A 23,387-nucleotide genomic window follows, 5' to 3' on the forward strand; every position below is an offset into this window, starting at 1 on the left:
CACCACGGGCCCCTGGGGACAGCCCACTCTGTCCAGCCACCTTTCCACCAGGGACAGGTGGTAGGGAGACAGACCTGCCACCCCCGCCTCGGTGGCTGAGAAGTCCGAACCTCTGGGCCCTAGGCTCACTGGGAAGGGACTGGTCCCCGGGGCCATGACCTGCCCTCAGTTTGTTCAAGGACAGCTAGGAAGAAGAATAATGCTTATGACAGCCTGAAGACCCGTGCTGATCCCTGTCCAAAGCCCTCCTTGTGGCAGGCTCTGGGGGGGGTCAACAAGTCACTAGCTAATGTGACTGAAGGAGTCGGTTTCCCCAGCTGCAGAATGGCTACGCCAGTCTGTCCCTCACCAGGGTATTAACACGCGTGGCGGGCTTAGCCCTGTGCCAGCGCACGGCGTACATCAAGTCATTGTTGGCTGTTATGATTAAACGTAACCAGTGGGGTCATTCTATTTTATTTATTTATTTATTTATTTATTTATTTATTTATTTATTTATTAAGATGATTTATTTATTTATTTACAGAGACAGAGAGAAAGTCAGTGAGAGGGATAGACAGGACAGACAGACAGGAACGGAGAGATGAGAAGCATCAATCATTAGTTTTTCGTTGCGCATTGAGACACTTTAGTTGTTCATTGATTGCTTTCTCATATGTGCCTTGACCGTGGGGCTACAGCAGACTGAGTAGCCTCTTGCACGAGCCAGCGACCTTGGGTCCAAGGTGGTGAGTTTTTGCTCTAACCAGATGAGCCTGCATACAAGTTGGCAACCTCGGGTCTAGAACCCGGATCCTCCGCATCCCATTCCGATGCTCTATCCACTGCGCCACCGCCTGGTCAGGCTGGGGTTATTCTAATAACTAGTTTTACTAACTGATTCGAGTAGGGCCTGCCCCCTCCTGTGTTTTCTCCCCTACCCTAAAAGGCATTGACCTTGAACTGAAAAGCTAGTCCCCACAAGGACTCAAACAAAAGGCTCTCCCCAGCCCCACTCGCCCACTCCTTCCCCTGCGGTAGGGACAAACCAGAAGCCCACCCCACCTCCTCCCAGCCCTGCCCTGTTCTCAGGGGGCTCCCAGAGGGCCAGCTTCCCGCTTCCTCCGTGTCAGGAAGGTCGCGGCTCGGCTGGGCTCTGTCTGGGTTCCGTGTTTCTCCCCGGCTTATCTTCTCCCAGGCGTGAGTACAAAGTTATTTCTCTCCACCACCTGCTACTTCGGTCTTGTTTCATCATCCGGCTGCTACATACTTCCCCGTTACTGTTTTCTGAGGACTTGAAAGTCTTCTCCCTCCTGCCTGGTCACTCCTGCAGCTCCAGCCTCTGAAAAGAGCACAGGCTCTGAAGGCGGCAGGACTCGGGTCTAATCCCAGCTCCACAATTGACCAGCTGCGTAACCTCGCGCAAGCCAATTAACCTCCCGAGCCCTGCATCCTATATCCGCCTGAAATTACAGAGACACTCTTATTTTCTTTAGCAGTGGGACTTCCCGATAGAAGAAAACTGGGAGGTTTTTTTTGTTTTGTTTTTTGTTTTTTGTTTTTTTTTGCTTTTGGAGAGATGAAAACTTTTTGGTTCTTTTTATTTTCTTTGCTTAATCCCTTCACTTTTTTTTTTTGATCCAGTTCCCCAACCCTCCCTGCTGACCGATGTCAGTCTGCTCTCTGTATCTATGAGTCTATTTCTGTTATGTTACTTTATTTTGTTCGTTATACATAGGAGTGAAATCATATAGTACTTGTCTTTCTCTGACTGGCTTATTTCACTTAGCATAACACCCTCCCGGTCCATCCACGCTGCCGCAAAACGTAAGCTCTCCTTCTTTCCTATGGCAGAGTAGTATTCCATTGTGGGATCCTACTTTTTTTATCCACTCAGCTACTGATGGGCACTTGGGCTGCTTCCAAATCTTGGCTGCTGTCAATAACACTGCAATGAACATAGATAGGGATGTATGTAGTCTTTCTAATTAGTGATTCGGGTTTCTTTGGATATATTCCCAGAAGAAGAATTGGTGGGTCATAAGGCAAGTTCCATTTTTAATTTTTTGAGGAAACTCCACACCGCTTTCCACAGTGGCTGCACCAATCTGCATTCCCACCAACAGTGCAGGAGGATTCCCTTTTCTCCACATCCTGGCCAACACCTGTTGTTTGTTGATTTATTGATGAGCGCCATTCTGACAGGTGTGAGGTGATGTCTCATTATGGTTTTAATTTGCATTCCTCTGATGATTAGTGATGCTGAGCATCTTTTCATATGACTATCGGCCATTTGTGTGTCCTCTTCGGAGAAGTGTCTATTCAGGTCCCTTGCCCATTTTAAAATTGGATTGTGTGTATTTTTGGCGTTTGAGTTATACGAGTTCTTTATAAATTTTGGATATAAACCATTTATCAGATGTATTATTGGTGAGTATCTTCTTCTGTCAGTAGTTTGCCCTTTTGTTTTGTTGGTTTTCTTTGCTGTAAAAAAATCTTTTTAGTTTGATATAGTTATATTTGTTTTATTCCTTTGTTTCCCTTGCCTTAAAAGTTATATCAGAAATAATATTGCTATGAGAAATGTCCAAGATTTTATTGCCTGTGTTTTTTCTAGAATTTTTGGGGGTTTTTTCCTTCTATGGTTTTTTTAATTTTTTATTTATTAATGTTTTAGAGAGAGAAGAAGGCAGAAAGAGAGAGAGAGGAACATCAGTCTGTTCCTGTATGTGCCCTGACCAGGGGTTGAACCAACAATCTCTGCACTTTGTAACGATGTTCCAGCCAACCAAGCTATCTGGCCAGGGCCCTTCTATGATGTTTTTATGGTTTCAAGTCTAACATTTAAGTCTTTAAACCATTTTGAGTTTATTCTTGTGTATGGTGTACCAAGGTGGTCTAGTTTCATTTTTTTTTTTTTTTGCACATATCTGTGTAATTTTCCCAACACCATTTATTGAATAAACTGTCTTTACCCCATTGTATGTTTTTGCCTCCTTTGTCAAATATCAATTGACCACAAAGGCATGGGTTTATTTCTGGGCTCTCTGTTATGTTCCATTGATGTATATGTTCGTCTTTCTTTCTTTCTTTCTTTTTTTTTTTTTTTACGGGGACAGAGAGAGAGTCAGAGAGAGGGATAGACAGGGACAGACAGACAGGAACGGAGAGAGATGAGAAGCATCAATCATCAGTTTTTCATTGTGACACCTTAGTTGTTCATTTATTGCTTTCTCATGTGTGCCTTAACCGTGGGCCTTCAGCAGACCAAGTAACCCCTTGCTCGAGCCAGTGACCTTGGGTCCAAGCTGGTGAGCTTTTTGCTCAAGCCAGATGAGCCCACGCTCAAGCTGGCGACCTCAGGGTCTCGAACCTGGGTCCTTCCGCATCCTAGTCCAACGCTCTATCCACTGTACCACTGCCTGGTCAGGCTATGTTCGTCTTTCTTTTTCTTTTTCTTTTTTTGTGACAGAGACAGAGAGAGAGACACAGATAGGGAAAGACAGACAGAAGGGAAAGAGATGTGAAGCATCAATTCTTTGTTGTGGCTCCTTAGTTGTTCATTGATTCCTTTCCCATATGTGCCTTGACCCGGGGGCTACAGCAGACCGAGTGACCCCTTGCTCAAACCAGATGAGCCTGCGCTCAAGCCAGCGACTTCAGGGTTTCGAATCCGGGTTCTTTGCATCCCAGTCCGATGCTCCATCCACTGCGCCACCACCTGATCAGCTGTGTATATGTTCATTTTTATGCCAGTGATTACTATGGCCTTGTATTATAGTTTGATATCAGGTAGAATAATTCTTCCAACTTTGTTCTTCTTTCTTAAGATTGTGGCTACTTGGGATCTTCTGTGTTTCCATATAAATTTTTGAAATATTTTTTTAGTTCTGTGAAATATGCCGTAACTATCTTGTTAGAAATTGCATTGAAATCCATAGATTTTTTGGGGGTAGTATAGACATTTTAATGATGTTAATTCTTTTTATCCATGAATACTGTATATGCTTCCACTTATTTGTATCTTCTTCAGTGTCTTAAAATTTTTCTTGATTAAATTTATTCCTAGGTTTTCTTTACGCAATTGTAAATAAGATTGTTTTCTCTGTTTCCCTTTCTGAGAGTTCAGTATTGGTGTATAAAATGCAACTAATTTCTGGATATTTAATTTGTCTCCTGCTACTTTCATGAATTCATTTATCAGTTCTAGTAGGTTTTTGGTAGAATCGTTAGGGTTCTCTATATACAGTATCACGTCTTCTGTAAATAATGACAGTTTACATCTTCCTTTCCAATTCGGATGCCTTTTAGTTCTTCTTCTTGTCTGATTGCTGTGGCTGAGACTCCAGTACTATGTTGAATATGGGTGCTGATAGCAGACATCCCTGTGTTGTTTCCAATCTGAAGGGAAATGCTTTTAGTTTTAATGCATTGAATATAATGTTGGTTGTGGGTTTGTCACAGATAGCCTTTATTATGTTGAGGTACGTTCCCTTCATTCCCACTTTGCTGAGAGTTTTTATCATAAATGGATGCTGGATTTTATTAAATGTTTTTTCTGCATCTACTGATTTGATTATTGATCTTACCCTTTATTGTTTATGTGGTGTATCGTGTTTATTGATTTGTGGATATTGTAGCAATTTTGCATCCCCTGGAATAAGTCCCATTTGATCACAGTGTATGATCTTTTTATTTGTTTGTTTTTTGGGTTTTTTTTTATTTTTTACTGAAACAGAGAGAGAGAGTTAGAGGGATAGATAGGGACAGACAGACAGGAATGGAGAGAGATGAGAAGCATCAATCATCAGTTTTTTGTTGAGACACCTTAGTTGTTCATTGATTGCTTTCTCATATGTGCCTTGACCATGGGGCTACAGCAGACCGAGTAACCCCTTGCTCAAGCCAGTGACCTTGGGTCCAAGCAGGTGAGCTTTGCTCAAACCAGATGAGCCCGCACTCAAGCTGGTGACCTTGGGGTCTCGAACCTGGATCCTCCACATCCCAGTCTGATGCTCTATTCACTGCGCCACCACCTGGTCAGGCTGTATGATCTTTTCAATGTATTTCTGGATCTGGCTTGCTAATTATTTGTTAAAGATTTTAGTATCTATGCTCATCAGGGATATTGGCCTTTAATTTTCTTTCTTTGTAGTGTCTCTTTTTTTTTTCTTCTTCTTCTTTTCTAAGTGAGAGGAAAGGAGATAGAGAGACAGACTCCTGCATATTCCCTGACTGGGATCCACCCAGTGACCCTTGTCTGGGGCCGATGCTCTGCTGATCTGGAGCCATGCTCAAAACCAAGCTATTTTTAGGACCTGAGGCAGAGGCTCCACAGAGCCATTCTCAGCTCCCAGGGCCAAAGCACTCAAACCAACTGAGCCATGGCTTTGGGAGAGGAAGAGAGAGGGAGGGAGGGGGATGGATGGAGAAGTAGATGGTTGCTTCTGTGTACCTTGACCGGGAATCAAACGCAGGACACCCACATGCTGGGCTGACACTCTACCACTGAGACAACTGGCCAGGGCCTATAGTGCCTTTTTCTCGTTTTGGAATTAGGATAAGGCATGCCTTGTAAAATAAGCTTGAGAGTCTTCCCTCCTCTTGAATTTTTTGGAATAGCTTGAGATGGATGGGTGTTAGTTCTCCTTTGGATGTTTGGCAATGATAATGGAATGAATGATGGCTCACCTGTGAAGCCATCTGGCCCAGGACTTGAGTTTATTGGGAGTTTTTGCTTACTGCTTCAATTTCAGTAGTTGTAACCAGGGGAGAACTTTGATGAGCCCTTTGAGGGTAGGGGAAAGAGGCCCCAGCCCCACCCCAGGAGAGGCATGCTGGAGGAACTGAAGATGGCTGCCTCTGGCGACCACCGGCTTCAGTTTTGTGATGAGTGAGCTGGTTGGGTGGGGGTGGGGCGGTGAGGGGCGCTGGATGCTTGGCGTAATGAAGGCGGCTCTTGGTGTTTAGTGGAGGGGAAGAACAGGAGAGGCGAAGCCCCCGACAAGACCACTGCAGAGCATGGAGCCCCCCACCCCCACCCCAGCTCTCCAGTCTCCCATCCCGGCTCTCCCACTCTCCCCACTCTCTGCCTTCCGGGCGCTCTGGGCTACTTGAGCGTTCCAGGATAGACCGCCGCCGCCCTAGGCCTTCGCCCACGCTCTTCCCTCCACCTGGAACGGCCTCCCCAAGTTGTCCATCAGGCAAACACATGGTTTCCAAGTCTCAGCTCCCGCGGTGCCTTTCCCGGGCCCTGCCCCACCCGTTCCCACCCCCGGGGCAAACACGGGGGCCGCTCCAGCAGGACTCTGCACGCCGGCACACGGAGGTCAGCTCACTCTGTGATGGTCATCCGACGAGTCTCTCTCTCTACCAGACTGCACACGTCAGGAGGGCAAGGACTCAGCCGTCTGCCTTCCCGTTGACGCCCCCAATCCTGCTGTGGTGCCTGCTGTCCGGCAGGCCTTCAGTGAATGTCAGTTGAGTAAAAAAAATAAAAGATGGGAAAAAAAAGAAGAAGAAACAGTTCTTCTGTCCGGAACAGCTGGGAGTGAGGTGAACGGGAGCCAAACTCGCCACTGTTTCGGAGGGTCACTGTATCTTTCTCTTCTTTTCTCTCTTTCTCTCTCTTTTTCCCCTTTACTATTATGGTTAGATTTCCCACACCCTGGGAATGACAGGTCACGCATGTTTTGATCTATGGAACGTGCTGTAATTTCTTGAATTCAGCTCTCTTTGCTTTGAGGGTCCCCTCTGTTGTATCGTCACCTCAATTAGGGGGCGATTATCTCCCTTACCAAGGGCTCAGCGTTTCGGTTTCATTAAATAGAGAATTCTTCCAGCGCATGAAGAACAGGATTAGATTTATAGAAATTCAATTTCCATCGGGCTTTTTAGGAACAGCTGTCGTACACGGCCAAGCCACCGCTCTATCTGTCAGGCCGCGTGAGGCTGCATTTATAGTCCCCTATTCCTCTCCGGCACGGTCCGGTCCCGCGTCACCCCACGTGACCCGGATCTGTTAGAGCCCCTTGGCACCTGGCTGCCGAATCCAGCGGCTTTTTATTTATTTATTTATTTATTTATTTTCATTTTTCTGAAGCTGGAAACAGGGAGAGACAGTCAGACAGACTCCCGCATGCGCCCGACCGGGATCCACCCGGCACACCCACCAGGGGGCGACGCTCTACCCATCCTGGGCGTCGCCATGTTGCGACCAGAGCCACTCTAGCGCCTGAGGCAGAGGCCACAGAGCCATCCCCAGTGCCCGGGCCATCCTTGCTCCAATGGAGCCTCGGCTGCGGGAGGGGAAGAGAGAGACAGAGAGGAAAGCGCGGTGGAGGGGTGGAGAAGCAAATGGGCGCTTCTCCTTTGTGCCCTGGCCGGGAATCGAACCCGGGTCCTCCGCACTCTAGGCCGACGCTCTACCGCTGAGCCAACCGGCCAGGGCGAATCCAGCGGCTTTTCCCCGGAACCCTCTACCTCCTCCTCCCTGACTGATACGATGCCACTGGCCACCCCGTTCTCCCTCACACCCTCAGAGTCCGTGGCTCTGTGGCACCCCACAATCTCTGCCCACCTCACACTCGCCCCCGAGCTTCTGGATGAGTTTGCGTATCCAGCTTCCTGCCGGGCATCTCCAGGTGGATGTCTCAAAGGCCAAAGCACTAAAAGCCCCCCAAACAGGCTCCCCTTTTATACCCTTGTGAAAGTCACCACCGCCCGCCCATTCTCACGGCCACCTCCCTGTCCCTCGTGCCACAGATTCCCGTCTGTCACCAAGCCCTGGGACGGCCGTCTCCTCAACAAATCGCCAGCGAACCCACCTCTCTCTGCCAACGCAGGTTAAGCTCCACGAAACTGTCTGCTTCTGCTCATTACTACAACCCAGTATTCATCCTTAGCACACTGCCTGGTACCTGACAGGTCCTCGATAAGCACGTGCCGAGTAAGTAAGTGTCCCATTTTATCAAGTGTAACACTGAGGCTCAGAGAAGAGCAGTGATTGGCCCAGGGTCATCCGGATGGAACAGCCAGGCCTCAGCCCAAGGGCGGCTCCAGTGCCCCCTTGGCCACTGCAGGGTTATTGGTGGCGTGTCTTGCTCCCGCCCGGGGCCCCTGCCTTACCTGAGAGCACCGTGAAGACGGCCGCAAAGGCATTGAGCTTGAGCCCGTCGATGACATTGCTGGAGTGGAAGAGCTCGAGACACATGAGGCTGAAGCCGACCACCAGCAGGAGGATGTAGAGCACCTCGGAGACCACCGACAGCCACAGGACCCCTGCACGACAGGAGCGGAGGCGGTGAGGGGAGGGGACGCTCGGGGTAGGTGCTCCCAGGTGCAGCCCACCCACGCCCTTTGGTCGGGGAACCAAGGGGTCTTAGAACAGACCTCAGCTGCAGGCTGGGACCTGATTAGGGTAAGACCCCCTTGGCCACGCATCCCCCCTCAGGGGGCCAGCTCAGGAATCCAAGCCTACGTCAATGGGCCGTGGCGCTGTGGGGTGATGGTTACTTGTCCAGGCTGGCGTGTGACCAGTATGTGAGCCCAGTGAGATGGGAGGGGAGGACTTGTACCCTGTAACTACGCAAGAGCTTCTCTTCCTCTTCTCATCTGTTAGGTGACTGCCACCGGGAGCCACCTGTGGTGAGGAGGGCACCAGCCTTAGGATGAAACTGACACTGTCACTACCGAGCAGACCGATAGAAAGGGGACCTCACTGGACCAGTGATCACCAGCCCTGAGGACTGTGTCTGGGGTAAGATGGTCCGTGTGATGTCCTGTTACCTGCAGCTATAAGCACCCCAACTCATACCCACATCGTGCTTACCCTCAAGGGGCACCTATATTTTTATCTGCCCGGAATCCTGCTCCACTTCTTTCTATAAAGCAACACGGCCACTCCCACAGCTTCAACCTCGTTGCTCTCCCGGGAGCTGCCATGGTCTGCTGTGGTCCCACTCTCCTGGACATAGCTGATCGATCTGATATGATCACATGACCTAGAATTAGCCAATCAAAGCCCTTCCCTGAGAATAAATGCTTGGAAAGATGGGAGTAGACAGGGAAAGAGGCTCAGATGCGAGGCCAAGCACTCTGACAGGGTGGGTGCCTGGTTCCAGCAGTTCCCGGAGGCCAGCTGCACCCCGTCCTTCCAGTGGTGGCTGTTCAAATATGATTTCATATTCCCTAAGATAGCACAGCTCTGTTTCCCTCTTACTTGGTCCAAATTGGGTTACTATCATTTGCTACTTAGTTTAGGGCAGGGGTCCCCAAACTACGGCCCGCGGGCCACATGCAGCCCCCTGAGGTCATTTATCCAGCCCCTGCCGCACTTCTGGAAGGGGCACCTCTTTCATTGGTGGTCAGTGAGAGGAGCATAGTTCCCATTAAAATACTGATCAGTTTGTTGATTTAAATTTACTTGTTCTTTATTTTAAATATTGTATTTGTTTCTGTTTTGTTTTTTTACTTTAAAATAAGATATGTGCAGTGTGCATAGGGATTTGTTCATAGTTTTTTTTATAGTCCGGCCCTCCAACGGTCTGAGGGACAGTGAACTGGCCCCCTGTGTAAAAAGTTTGGGGACCCCTGGTTTAGGGGGCATTTTCTGTCTCTCCCATCCCATGTTATTCCCTTCTTTCTTCCACATGTTTTTTATTTGAAGAGTCTCTTCTTTCTCTCGGTCTATGCAGCTGACCCCACATCCTGGCTCCATGTTGGGGCGCCATGACTCATATCTAACCAGTCAGAGCTCCATGTGCTGCCTGGTCTCTCCTCATTCGTTCAGGCATGAACCTCTCTGTAAAGTGAGGATAATAATACCCCCTCAGAGTATCGTGGTGCAGTGAGACTCGATTGCACAGCAAGGTGGAGAGCGCCTGCTTAGCCCACAGTGAGAGCTCGTTCCTGTGTGCTACAACAGGTGTGCGGGAGGGACGGAGTGGGGACTGGAAATAGAGCCCAGGGGCTCTCGAGAGAGAGGTCAAGGCTACAGACAGAGTCAAGCGGAAGAGCCAACATTGCGGGAGCAGATACGATTTCAGAGGAAAAGGGCAGAAAGCAGAAGGTGGAATGAGTCCCTGTGGCTTACCTTTCAAGCCACTTTAACCGTATGATTTGAGCCAGGTCCATACTACAGAGAAAGAACCATGGATCAGGCTTGCCCAGCCAGAGATGTGACGCCTGACCCAAGTGCGTTCAACAAAAGTCGGCCACAGGACTTCTGCTGGAACAACTGGGAAGGAAAACCCCTTTCTTTCCACTGGTTTTGAGGCTGGGAGATATAAGAATAGAACTGACCGGGTCACTGCATGGCAGAAAAGGCAGAGCCAAGAGATGGAGGGAGAGTGTGTCCTATAATATAGTTTGAGCCTCTAGAGCCAGCCATGCCTGAAGCTGCCAGTCATTTGTTCTTTCCATCACATGAACCAATCAATAAATACCTTGTCTTTGTCGAAGCCGGTTAGAGGTAGAATTTCTTACCTCTTACAACCAAGAGTCCCGATCTTTTAGCTTTTCTGTTTTCCCAAACTGTCAAAGGTGTTCCCTCCTCCCTCTCTGCCTTTGCACAAGCAGTTCCTTCCGCCTGGACGGCCTAGGGGCATTCCACACAGACTCTTTCATGAATGAAGCAAGCACACAGCGATACCACAGTCCTTATCTGCTAGCCGAGGAAGAATACGGGTTCCCAGACAGCAACTATCACCCCGAGCACAATAAGGCATGTAAAGCTTTGGAGAATTTTTTCTTTTCTTTTCTTTTCTTTTTTTTTTTTTTGCTACAAAAATATCACATCTCCCGGGCAATCCTCCGGATTTCCGTAAGAGAATAATGTGCACTTGGCAGCCTGCATGTTACTAAAGCACCCCCTGGCAGGGCACACACTTGCAGCCTCCCGGGCCCTTCGCTGGCCCAGGGCCCACCAGGCAGCACGTAGGGCGCGCCGGGCCAGCCTCCCTCCCGGCGGCCTCTCCCGCGCCACCCCGCACCCTCGGGAGGCGCCCGCCTGTGCCCAGGCAGGCCCTGGGCACAGGCCTCCACCCCTCCCTCACAGCACAGCCCGGCTCTGCTCTTGCAGACGGGGTAGGACATGGTGGTCGTGGGGCTCGGGGTGCTCAGGAAGTAAGCGAGCCCCGGAGAAGCAGGCACCGGGTTCTCAGACGCCTGCCTGGCTGGGGTGATGTTTCTCATTCCCGCCAGATTCACTTCCTTGTCTGTTCACTGGGCTCAGAGCTTCTCTGTCCGAAAGCTTCGCCCACCCAAGCCAAGAACATTAATAACAGTAAGAGTGGCTGTTGTTATGCTAATAGCAGCGGTCATAGTCGCAAAAAGAGCCAGCATTACTAACTAAGCGGTCACCATGCCCCGATCTATCCGACCGACCAGACGGCTGCTCCGCCCGGTCCGCTTGCGTGTCTTTTTCGTGTTTCCCTCCCTGGAAGACTGTCCTTGGGCAACTGGAGTCTGTTTTGCCATCTTCGTTCAGAAAGTGCCTGCAAACTGACACTTCCCTCTATGCTGTAGTCCACCAGCAGCAGGCCAAGTGGCCCCGCCCCAGGGCTCTGGCTGTGACAACCCTGGGATGTGACCCACACTAGAGACCCCACCCACCCCCAGGGTCAAGAGTAGCACTGTCTCCCAGGGTCCTGGCCTGATACTGACCCCTTACTTGCCTTCCTCCCTTTCCCAGGAGCTTCCTACTCTCCCTGGGGGGATCTCCTCAATTCAAGACCTGCCCGATTCCTCGCCTCAGGGTCTACTTCCTGGGAGTCAGACCTCAGACACTACCGCTCACGGGCATTCTCTCCCCAGCCCCCCTAACAGCCCTGCAAGGGAGCGAGGCAGCACCCATTTCACAGATGAGCAAACTTAGGGTCAGAGGGATTAAGCAACCGGTCTACACAGCTGGATCGTGGTACAGGCTGGATTCAAACCCAGGCCTCTCTGACTCTAGGAACCATCACGGGTAGAGAGGTGAGCTGGCAGGATGGAGTGGCCACTTCTCAGGGGCCCGTCTGGGTGTGGGGCGTGGGGCTCCCCAGCCACGGCTCTCATCGTATGTTCTCCGGCATCCCAGACAACTCCTGAGCCAGGAGCCCTGCAAGAGGATGGCCACTGAGTGGGGAAGGGGGTAGGGGGCTTCGGTTCTCAGTAACCCCGAGCCCAGCTGGCCACCCGGTGTGGTGGGGAAGGGGGCCACAGGGAAGAGCAGGCAGGTCTCGGGGACACTGGAAGCCGGAGCAGGGAGGTGGGCTGGTCCCGTGCTAACAGACAGGTGCCGTCCTGAAGGTCTCAGCAAGGGACACCTGTGCTGGGCCCCTTTCTGGAGGGGTGTGCGGGTCCGGGACCCCGCTAGAGGCTTCCGCTGCACTCCACGCGAAGGATGACGGTGGTGGGTCGGGTCGGGTCGTGGCAAAGGCATGAGCGAGGACAAGCTGGGAACTTGACAAGCCCCGGAAGGGCGGGCTCAGTGGGCTGCTGACCCGTGAATGTGGTGGCGAAGGGCAGGGAGGAGTGCAGTGAGGTGCCGTGTTTCTAGCTTGGGCAACCGCGTGGACGGTCAGGTGCTTCACCGAGCATGAGGAGATGGTGAGGCCCAAAGGGGAGGGGGCCCTGCTGGACACGCAGAGGCCGCATCAGCTGCAGGATCCCGGGAGGGAGGCGGCTAAGGCTCGGACAGAGATGTGGGGGCATCCGCAGGACAAGGTGCTCACGAAACACCTGCTGTGATTGCCCGATCGAGGGCAGTTGGAGGTCTGGGAGTGGCTAAGATGCCTTTGAAAAGCATGCAGAGCAAGAGCAGAAAGAGTGGCAGGTGGGATCCAGGACCATCACTAATCCAGGGGGTGGCTGTGAGAAGGTAGTGGCATCACGGGAGTCCCACCCTCCCTGCCCACGGCATTCCTGCACATGGCCACCCACCCGCACCCTCTGCCAAGGCTTGCCCTGGCCTCTGGGCCCCACCCCCACCTTCGCAGCAGGGGGGTGGGGGGTGGCGCCTCCCCGCCCAGCGGCCCCAGCAGCAGCCTTCAACCGGTGCCCACGGGAGCTGGCGAGTAAGTGACCCCAGGTGGCCACGCGGGGAGGGAGGTGCTACCTCCACGGTGATAAGTGAGTTAAACCACAACTTAAATTGCCTGAATCCAAGAGCAAAAGAAGCTATTCACTTTTCCATTAATTTTAAATTATTAATACCTCAATCAAGAGTCTCTATTTGGTGGTAATGTGTCCTTAACAACTTTCCAACACTTGTTAATTGTTTCAAACAATGAGAGGGCTCAGAATCTCCAGCAGTTTCCCCGAAGACTTGAGGAACATTCTGACAGTTACTTTCTGTGCTGGTGATTCCCGTCCTCTGCCACCCGCCCCCCTCTCCCCTCCCCCCTCCCCCCTCCCCCACCATTGCCCCCTCGCTGTCTTGAGCCCCTTCTTGGGCGGTGGCTTCATCCTCTTGCCCATGACAACAGCTCCGAGGTTCACGGTCACAGCGGCAGCTCTTACGGGCTCGGGAACACCGTTCCCGCCCTTTTCTCCTTCCTGCCCGAGGAGGCTGCAAACAGCTCCCTTGTCGCCAGCCTTTGGGATCCTCCGTCTCTCAGCCCTTCCGACACATTCGTTATATGTAATGCCTTCAGATGAGCCGTCTGGGGGGTTCTGTTCCCCGCAGAGACCCTCCCTGACACGTCGTGTTTGTGGCCGAGGACCTCATTAGAGTAGGGATGGAAGCCACGGGTCTCAGCGTGGCTGCCTGACCAGCAACCGGCCGCAGCAGCAGCAGCAGCAGCAGCACTTGGGAACTTGGGAGGCAAATTCCTGGGCCTCACCCAGACTTACTGACTCAGCAGCTCTGAGAGGGGGCCGCCCTGTGGCTTAACGCCCCCCCCACCCCCACTCCCACCCCCACCCCCACCCTGGGTGATGCTGACGCGCACGCACATGGCAGGGGTCGGTGCCCGGCAGACAGAGAGCGGGTGGAGCGGGACGGTGAGCACTGCGCGGCGCCCGGCGACGAGCATCCTGGAGCTCACTCTCCCGGCCGCGCCAGGCGACCAAAGGGAGTCGGGAGGGCGAGGCTGGCAGCCTCCGGGGGTGGGGGTGGGGGCTCCCGGGGGGCAGGGAGGCCTGGCCTTGGTGACACCAGAAAGGCTCGCTAATCACGAAGATGATTGTCTCGAGTCTCTGGAACTTGCCACCAACAGCTGGATGTGCAGCTGAGGATGGGTGACCTCCAACAGCAGAAGAAATGAAATGATTTCTCATCAGGTGTGGGGTCTGTGGGGTGACAGCTAATCCTGTTAGCTGCACTTTTTGCCTTTTTAAAAAACAGCTTTGTGACACCAACTCTGACCCTCTATTGATGGAATTGATGGGCTCGCAAGAAACCGTCTCCCTCTCGCCCGAGCCCTCCCCTGTCACGGCGGCTCCCAGAGCCGGCTCCTTGGCCGGCGGCAACACCAAGGACGATGGGCACGCCTGGGCTGTGTGACCTTGGCTGAGGGCCTGACCCTCTCTGTCTCGGTCTCCTCATTTGAAAAATGAGCATCATAGACTTGTCATGAGCATTCCATGAGACGGTATCTCTAAATCATCCAAGCCTGACACTTGGAAAATATTCCAGAAAGCTAAGTGTATATATGAGCATCACTTTCTAATAAGTATCATTATTAGCAACGATAATAATGAGAAGAGGCCGTGGGGGCGCAGGAGTGAGGAGGACAGACCTGCACCGGGCCACCCAGGTTGATGCCCGCTCTGCCAGTCACGAGCCGGGAGCCTGGGCAAGCGGTACATACGTTCCCGCTGCACCTGTTCCCTCGCTGTGAGCTGGGGCTGTATTAACCACTTCGTGGCCTGTGGTGAGGAGGAACTGGGTTCACTGAGGAGTCAAGTGCTAAGGACAGAGCCTGGCACACAGCCGATGCGACAGAAGCGTTAGCCGGTCCTTTCACTGTCGTCGTCATTCCCGTGGGATGTGGCGGAGGAGTGGCCGGTCTGAAACAGACGTCCCAGCCACCGGACAAATAAAACCCTTACTGGGAGTGGAGGGGACTGTCACAAAAATCATAGGAAATCTCAACACCCAATGGCATTTCAAGAGATAACATTCCCCCCCACCACCACCACCAAACACATCGGTTTAACAGGTCAAATCAATAAGTCATGGCAAATTGCACGCCCCCTGAAGACCTCTGAGGCTGGAAGGGGCTCCGTGACAGGTGCTGTTTGTGAAATGTCAACACTGGAAGCTCAGAGGCAGGGATCCAGGGGGGCTGGGAGGAGATGGTCAGAGGCCTCGGAGAACAGGCGGGAGGGGCTCTGAGGGTCACTGAGCCCCCAGCCCTCCATCTTCAGCTGAGACGTTGAGCCCAGAGAGGAGCTGGGACCCGCGGTGTCACACAGCAGGTGGGGAGCGATCAGGGCAGGGGGCGGGTCCTCCACCTCGCAGGCCGCTTGGTGTAGAATGACGGGGGGCTGGGGTGCCTCCATCAGAGGCACGGGGACTGAGGCTCACAGTGGGACAAGGTCGGCCTCAAACAGGAGCCGCACTGCACGCCAGCAGCCCTGAGGTCCAGCTCTGTCGCTGCGGGACCCCGGGAAGGCCCCCCCGTGCCTCAGTTTCCCTCCCGGTAAAACAAATGGATTCTCTAACAAGCTGCCAAGAGGCCGAAGCCAGCCCTCAAAGATGTCTTGTTTGGCCCACACAGCAATTTTTTAAAAAATATATCTAAATTCATGATCAACATTTAAAAATAGGAGACTTCACATAAAAATACAGATTTCTGGCTTTGTTTGCAAAAATAGCTGGACCCAGTTCCACACACATCATGACGAGTGTGGGGCTGAGCTGGGGTTGTCCCCTCAAGCAGGGCGTGCGCTCTGAGTGAGCAGAGACCCACCCGGTGTCCGTCACCCCGCACGCCTCCCGCCTGGCCCCGTCACCCCCGCACGGCTCCCGCCTGGCCCCGTCACCCCGCACGGCTCCCGCCTGGCCCCGTCACCCCGCACGGCTCCCGCCTGGCCCCGTCACCCCCGCACGGCTCCCGCCTGGCCCCGTCACCCCCGCACGGCTCCCGCCTGGCTCCGTCACCCCTGCACGGCTCCTGCCTGGCTCTCAGAGCGTCTGCTTTACAGTTCTCCTAGGATGATGTCTAGAGTCCTATCTGTCTCTGACACTGTGTAGCGTCGCAACATTTTAAGACCCTGCAGGGTGCTCCTGACATCTGCATGTCGGAGTGAAATATGCAGCGAACTCCCAGTTACCCAGCTGTTCAGGAGCAGGGGTGCCAGCAAACACCCTGTCACCCCACGCATGAGGGCGCCGGTATTCAAAGAGTTAGATTAACAGGAAAGGCGTTGTTGAGCTCTAAAACTGTGCCAGATGGATTTAACTGAGCCAAGAGCAGGGATGGGAGATCTATTCCCAAGTCGTCTCGGCCTTCCCAGCCCGGCCTCCTTTCCACGAAGGCCTGAGAGGGCCCGCGAGGAGCCCAAGGTCCCTGGCACCTTCCTTTGATCAGAGGTCATGTGGAGACCCTCAGCGACCACACTCGTGGGACATGCGAAAATATTGTGACTGAAAGGCCATTCAAATGCCAATCGGTGTGATGCTCTGGAAACACAGGGCCTGGTGGGACTGTTTCCTATGTCACCATCTTTCTAGAGCCCAGCTCCTGACAGCGGGGCCCACAGACCAGCGGCAGCAGCGGCCCCCCCGGGAGCCTGTGGGAAATGCAGAATCTCGGCCCCGCCCGAACCAGCTGGCTCAAGATCTGCATTTTAACCAGGTCCCCAGTCGATTCGGATGCACAGTGTTGGGGGCAGTGCTCTAGAGGATGTATCAATAGTTCAAACGCCTTTGTGCGGCTTCCAGTGCCCTTGACAGGTGGGTTCCAAGTAGCCTTGTCCGCCCGCACCTGCTGCTTGTGGAACATTCCAAGCCCTCTGCTGCCTCCAGCAGGGCCCCAGGCCTGGGAGTGTTGTCCCCTTCTAGGGCACCCAAATAATGGCCTGCAATGGTACCCAAGTCCTAACTTCCCGAATGTCCATGTCCAAAGGCCTCTTACATGGCAGAAGGGACCTTGCAGGTGTGGTCTTGAGACAGGAACACGATCCTGGATTATTATTTGATGGGCTCAATGTGACCACAAGGGTCCCTGTAAGAGGGAGGCCAGAGGGTCAGAGTCAGGACTAGGAGATGTGACAACAGAAGCGGAGGTTGGAGTGACATGGGGCTGCGAGCCGAGGAATGCAGGTGGCCTCTCGTGGCCACAAAAGCCAAGGACGCAGGTACTCCTCCGGAGCCTCTGGAAGGGAAGGCACTCCTGCTGACACTTTGATTTTAGCTCCATAAGTCTCATGTCAGGATTCTGATCCCTGGAACTATAAGATGATCAATGCATGTGGGTTTTTTTTAACTCCTTAAATTTGTGCTAATTTGTCGCAGCAGCAATGAGAAACAAATACACCTCTCTTCATTCAACATCACCCCCTCCAAGAAGCCTCCCCCCACCAGCCCAGCTCCCGCCGTGGCCCCTAGACAGACGGACGCTTCCAAAGGGGAGGCCTCCCGGAACTGGGGAGAGCTTGCACTTGGAGTCAAGCAGGTCTGAATTTCACTTTGGGCCCTTCTCTAATCTCTTGGACCCTCAGACTCTTAAAATGGCTGTAAAGTGAAGTCAACACCGCCAATCTCACACATTTTCTGGGCAAGTTAAACGAGATCATGGTGGCAATCCCTCACCCCCACCTCAATCTAGTCCTGGATACTTGTAGGTCCCCTGGTGTAGCCGGTTGGCATACTGGGCCCAGAAAAACAAGTCCTTCTTCGTCCTCACAAGGGGACAGACTAGTTTATCATCGGAACGGCTCTGACAATGGCTTATTGCCCCCAGAGCTCCGCGAGGCTCCGGTCCCTGTCAATTTAGAACCGGCTCTGGCAGGCATGCCCTTTAGAGACGTCTCCGTGGAATCCGGGACAGTCACCGAGCTTCGGAGATGTGTCATCGTGACCTTGGCCTTTCGCATCACGCTACAGTGATCTTTCTCTTTAGGATCCAGAGCCGGCCTCGAAAATGAGTTCTGGCTCCACAGGCTGGGGCCTGGGAGGAGGCTGGGGGGGGGGGCGGTGGGAAGAACACAGACCTCCCCAGCTCAGCCCAGGCCCCTCCCACCCTCCGTCAGGCATCTCGGGGAAGTCCTCCCCGCTCTCTGGGCCTCCCCCTCCCCCATCTCCAAAACAGGGCTGCTGGGCAGCAGAGGAAACAGGGCAGCCTAGTTCAGAAGTGGCAAAACCCAGCTGTGAGATTTTCTTGTTCTATTTCCTGGTCTTTGTTTTGTTTGCTTTCTTTCTCTGTCCCCGCCTCTTCCGTGTGCCCCTCTGCCTCCCTCTCCAGTTTCTCTCTTTCCCTCTTGGTATAGGTGGGTTTTTTAAAAAAAAAAAATTTGCATCAGATGCCTACATTTAAAAACAGGAAAATCTAAGAGTTCTTTTGCAAATCTGGCTGCAATTCCTGCGTGAAGACAAAGGGCTGAGTGGCAGCGGCCACCTGCAGGCGGCAGGTGTGGAGCCCCCTCCCACAGTCCCCACCTTCCCTCCCACCTTCCCTGCAGCTTCCTGGGCTGAGGGCCACCGCCCAGGGACCCACCCCAGAGCACAGGGGGTCCTTCCCCACAGCCGCCCGCCCACAGGAAGAGAGAAGTGAGGGGGAAAGTCGCGCGCATGCAGTCGGGAGACAGAGATGAACGTGGCTCGTGGCTCGTGGCTCGTGGCTCGGGGACGGGCCCCACGGGACGCCAGGAAAGGCACTGCATGGGAAGGGCCTCCCAGACACCTCCCCCGTTCCTCCTCCAGCCGCCAGGCAGGAGGGGCAGTCCCCCCCCCCCAAACCACACGGGTGACCGTAGAAGGGAGCCGGGTAGCCGGGCACACCGGGCTGCTGCGAGGCGGTGGTGCGCACAGCAGCTGAGGCACGGCCCAGGCAGGCAGGCAGAGCACCTGCAGGCAGGGTCCAGCCGTGAGGCACGGCCCAGGCAGGCAGGCAGAGCACCTGCAGGCAGGGCCCAGCCGTGAGGCACGGCCCAGGCAGGCAGGCAGAGCACCTGCAGGCAGGCCCCAGCCGTGCTGGCTGTGGGGCCTTCGGCAAGTCACTGCACCTCTCCGAGCCTTGGTTTCCTCATCCGCTTCAGGGGGTGGTTGCTGGAACTGAGTTATGTGAAGAGGTGTCGCCCGGGCTGAGCTCAGGATGGGCCTCAACACCCACGCGCGCCGTCTCCGCTTAGCGGAGGGACGAGCCAGGCTGGGTGCGCGCTGCGGCGACGCCCTCCAGCTGGGTGGCACGGACTCAGTATTTGCCTAGGACCCCGCCACCAGGTATGCACTTGCCCACCGTCCTTTGCCTCCCTGGTCCCCTTGCTGAGTCCAGGGTCCCCCGAGGTCCCGATGGCATTGTGACCTGCTTTCCTCGATCCTGACCTCTAAAGAAACTGTCCCTCCTCCCTTGAACCCGAAAAATAGCAGTCATTGCACCAAACCAGTATCCCAAAGCCAGACTCTCTGTCAGCCACTGGAGGGGGGGGGGGCTTCACAGGGGAGCAGCCCCCAGGAGCCCCAGGGGTGTCCTGAGGGCTGAGACACACACTCAGCAGTGATGACCACACCCCCACGCGGTGCCACGCACCGTGCTGGGCCCTTGCAAACAAACGGAAACGCCTTCCACCTCCGCGGCAACCCTATGACTCGGGGGCTATCCCTATCTCTAAGGTGTAGAGGAGAGGAAACTGAGGCACAAAGAGGGTAAGTACGCAGCCCAAGATCCCAGCTACTAAGCGGCACACCGGGTTTCAAAGCCGGGCCGGGCCAGCACCCGCCGCACGGCTAGCCGTGATGGTGTCAGGGCCTCGGTGCTTCCTGGGTGGCCCAGCTGGTGATGCCTGCAGGCTCCACCTCACAGGGGAAGGCTCCCAGGCTCAGTGGAGGACAGGGAGGTGCCTGAGACCCCTCAGCGTCGGGCAAGGGGTCTCGAGAGTGGCACTGGCTCAGCCTGGGCCCCGCCTGCTCTCCGCGCCTGCGCTGGGGTTCTGCGCCCCTCTGGGCGGCTGATGGCGCCTGAGTGCTTTCTCTGAATAATGGTTTAAGTGGGCAACATAAACACACAGCAGATCGCAAAGAAGACCAAGCATACTGAAATGGAGTCATCCAGACATTTTTAAAAATCAGATTATAACACTGACCTCTGTGCTTCTTTACTAAAGCACGAAATGATAAGATCCGGTGCAAGTCTAAGAGCTCCCACAACTTGGAAAGTAGGGAGGAAGGAAGTGCTATTTCGAGATTTCTGCAAACTCTATAACATGACATGAAAACCCTGTGATTCCCACCGGCGACAAAGTCCCAGGTGAGGCTAGGGCTCAGTGCATCATGGAGGGAAATACATATTAACAGCCGATTAGCGGCTAGCAGCGAGCGAGCGTAAAGGTGTGATATTTTGCCACTGACCTCTTAGGAATTTCCATGTTAAGAGTACCTGTCTGAAACTGTGGTTCGCCCACTTGTAAGTGCTTGTTTAAATGCATACTCCTGGGCCGGCCCAGGCAGACAAGGACGAGGTGACAACGGCAGCCACCTGGTGTGCCCAGATCCCGGGTAAGGAGACCCACGGCAGCTCGGTTCCAACCAACTGCCGGGAGCATGTCAGCAGAATTGCCAGATCTTCACACTTTTCAAAAGAAGCCAGGGACCCTGATGTTTATGTGAAGGCTTCGCATTTTGAAACATCAGCAGCAGCGGACTCGCATGTTCTCAAACCCCACGTGAGTCAGTTCGACACGGCTAAGCTGCGGAGGGACCGCAGGACACCAGTGTTCCGCCCTTCACAGACACTCACCCCTGTGTCCACGCCGCTTCGTTCTTCAGATGATAAAAATCCACCCTGGAGACGGAACAAGACCTGGACAGGGAGACCCACAGCTTCCGGCGCCGCCCTGGGCTCCAGATTCTCAACAGCAGACATTTCTTTAACTCTTCCTCGCACTGCACCGGGCTAGACCGCACCAGGGGGCAAATGCACGTTCACATCGGCATCTTTAAGGCAGGCACAGGAGAAGGGGGAACTGTTTGTGGGGAGCAACCATTTAGGGCTTATCTGTAAGAGTGTGTGCAGGGCTTTATTCTAGCACAAAGGTTGGACTTCCTCTGAGTAGGACCTTCCTCCCGGGGGTGGGGCCAGGGAATGCCTGGCCCTGCCTGCGTCTCTCCTGCACTTGAATCTCTATTTTGGGACCCTGGACAGACAGCATCTTTTTTACTTTCCACCAACCGCCCCCCCCCACACACACACACATACACACACCGTTCCTCGGCCACAAGGATCCTGGTTTTATCACTCTAGCAGAAGGTTCTAAAAATATCAAGACTCACCAGCTTCAGGGGGTTTATCCCTCTCATCTGGGAGGCACCCACAAAGCCTTTGCCAATATAAATGGCATTTCCTTTGGTATTTTTAAAGATCAGAGGATCCAAGAGAATATGCAAGCTGGGTGGGGCCTTTGAGATCATAGCTTCCAAATGCCTCATGTGTGAGGTTTTAAAAAAAAAAAAAAAATGTTTTTAAGGAGGCCCAAAAGGTTAGGTTTCCAGATAACTCACAAAACAAGAAATGAATGTAGGTAAAGTCATACGGAAGAACAGATTCCAACTCACTAGTCATAAAATTTAAATTAAAACATCCATGAGATAGCACTTCTAGCTGGGGTATCAGGCAAAGGTGTTTTGTTTGTTTGTTTTTAAATCAGAGTCTCTGGTAGAAGATAGTGAAGGGAATGTGGATTCCCCACAGGAACCTTTGGAGAGGAGGGCAGATAGAGAGACAGACGAGAGACAGACGCCTGCCCTGCCTGCCCCCCCCCCCCCCTCAGCCCCCACCGGGATCCACCCGGCAAGCCTCGCCTGGGGCCGATGCTCGATTCTCCCTCAAATCAATGGAGCTGTCCTCAGCGCCCCGGGCCACATTCAAACCAGTTGAGCCACTGGCTGTGAGAAGGGAAGAGGAACAGATAGATGGTTGCTTCTCCTGTGTGCCCTGACTGAGGATCAAACCCAGGACAACCGCAGGCTGGGCCGACGCTCTATCCACTGAGCCATCCGGCCAGGGCCAGTGCATCACTTTCTCTGCATCAAGTACATGCCGAGAAAAAATGGTGTGTGACCTCTCCAGCTCTCACCCCTGCTATGGGGAGTCTGGGGGGGGGGGGGTACATGTTGAGATATTGGCGTGTCCACCAGCCTGGGTCCCTAAGAGACCAAGTTATCTTCAGCCTCGGGCCCTTTGCACCTAACTGTTCCTTCTGGAATGTTCTCTCCTCTTACCCGCCTATGACTGGCTCTTTTTCTCCATTCAGACCTCAGCTGAAATGCCAACTTCTCAGAGAGGATCCAGAAAGGTTCCAATCTGTCCGCTCACCCAACCTTTCTCTTCCCAGAACCTCCCCACTTTGATATCTTGCTTAATTGTCTTCCTAGACGCTTTCCGATTTTGAAATGATCATATTCTCGGCTCAGTCTCCTCATCTGTGAAATGGGCAGTTGGACTCAAAACTTCCTAAGGGTCCTTCCTCTCCAACATGACTCCCCGGAGCCCGGTAAGTACGAGCACCCTGTCTCCACTGCCACTCCCACTCCTGTGCCCTGGCCCAGCCTGGCATTCTTTTTGGGAATGGAACCTTCTTTTCCTTCCAGGGCGCACAGCAGCCGCCCACTCTCAGCTCTGTGCTGCGGCATGGTGTAGTGGGGCGCGCGCGCGCGCACACACACACACACACACACACACACACACCCATTCCAGCTGCACTGGGGCCCAGGCCACAGTGCTTGGGTGAGGGATGGAAACGTGGCTCCAGCAGGGTCACTCAGAGCCAGCCCTGGGACTCTGTGAAGTCTGTGGACCCCACTGGGGGTGGCTAACCTGGAGATAATGAAAGCCTACACAGCTGTCAGGGACATATCTGCCACTCCACAGCCCCGCTGAGCACAAAGCCAGCGCAGGAACACCAAGCTGAGAGAGGGGCTGCCCCAGAGAGCCCGGTGGACCCCGCCCCCGCGACCAAGACCCACCCCACACTACCTGAGCCTACAGTCTCCTCTGCCTTGAGCCCGTGGAAACGCGTTTTCTGTCTCTTGCAGCCAAAACAGCCTTTGGCCTCTACTGTCCTGTGAGGCTGTCTGTCACAGCCCCCATAATGTTTGCGTATTGGTTTGTGTCCCTCCTGGACGATGGGCTCCCCACGGCGCTGGCAGGGACTCTGGCCTCTCTGTCCCCCCACCACCACCGCCCTCCACTGCCCCAGCTGAGTGACCAGGGGGGACAGCAGCTCTGGGTCCCTCACTGGGGAGCTGTTCTGTCAGTCCTAGA

The 23,387-nt window shown here is 53.7% G+C and overlaps 1 protein-coding gene and 1 non-coding gene across 3 annotated transcripts in view; both read right to left on the reverse strand.

Moving 5' to 3' along the window:
* GSG1L (GSG1 like) overlaps positions 1-23,387 on the reverse strand; it is a 219,235-nt gene that overhangs the window by 82,003 nt on the left and 113,845 nt on the right. For both annotated transcript variants that reach the window (XM_066383179.1, XM_066383178.1), the window contains exon 3: positions 8,107-8,259. In XM_066383179.1, the coding sequence (XP_066239276.1) occupies positions 8,107-8,259 (153 nt within the window). The remainder of the gene's footprint in view (positions 1-8,106; positions 8,260-23,387) is intronic.
* TRNAS-AGA (transfer RNA serine (anticodon AGA)) lies at positions 7,354-7,429 on the reverse strand. Its single transcript has one exon. It is a non-coding gene; the product is annotated as a tRNA-Ser (tRNA).

The sequence above is a fragment of the Saccopteryx leptura genome, chromosome 4, assembly GCF_036850995.1.
Source record: "Saccopteryx leptura isolate mSacLep1 chromosome 4, mSacLep1_pri_phased_curated, whole genome shotgun sequence".
NCBI lineage: Eukaryota > Metazoa > Chordata > Mammalia > Chiroptera > Emballonuridae > Saccopteryx > Saccopteryx leptura.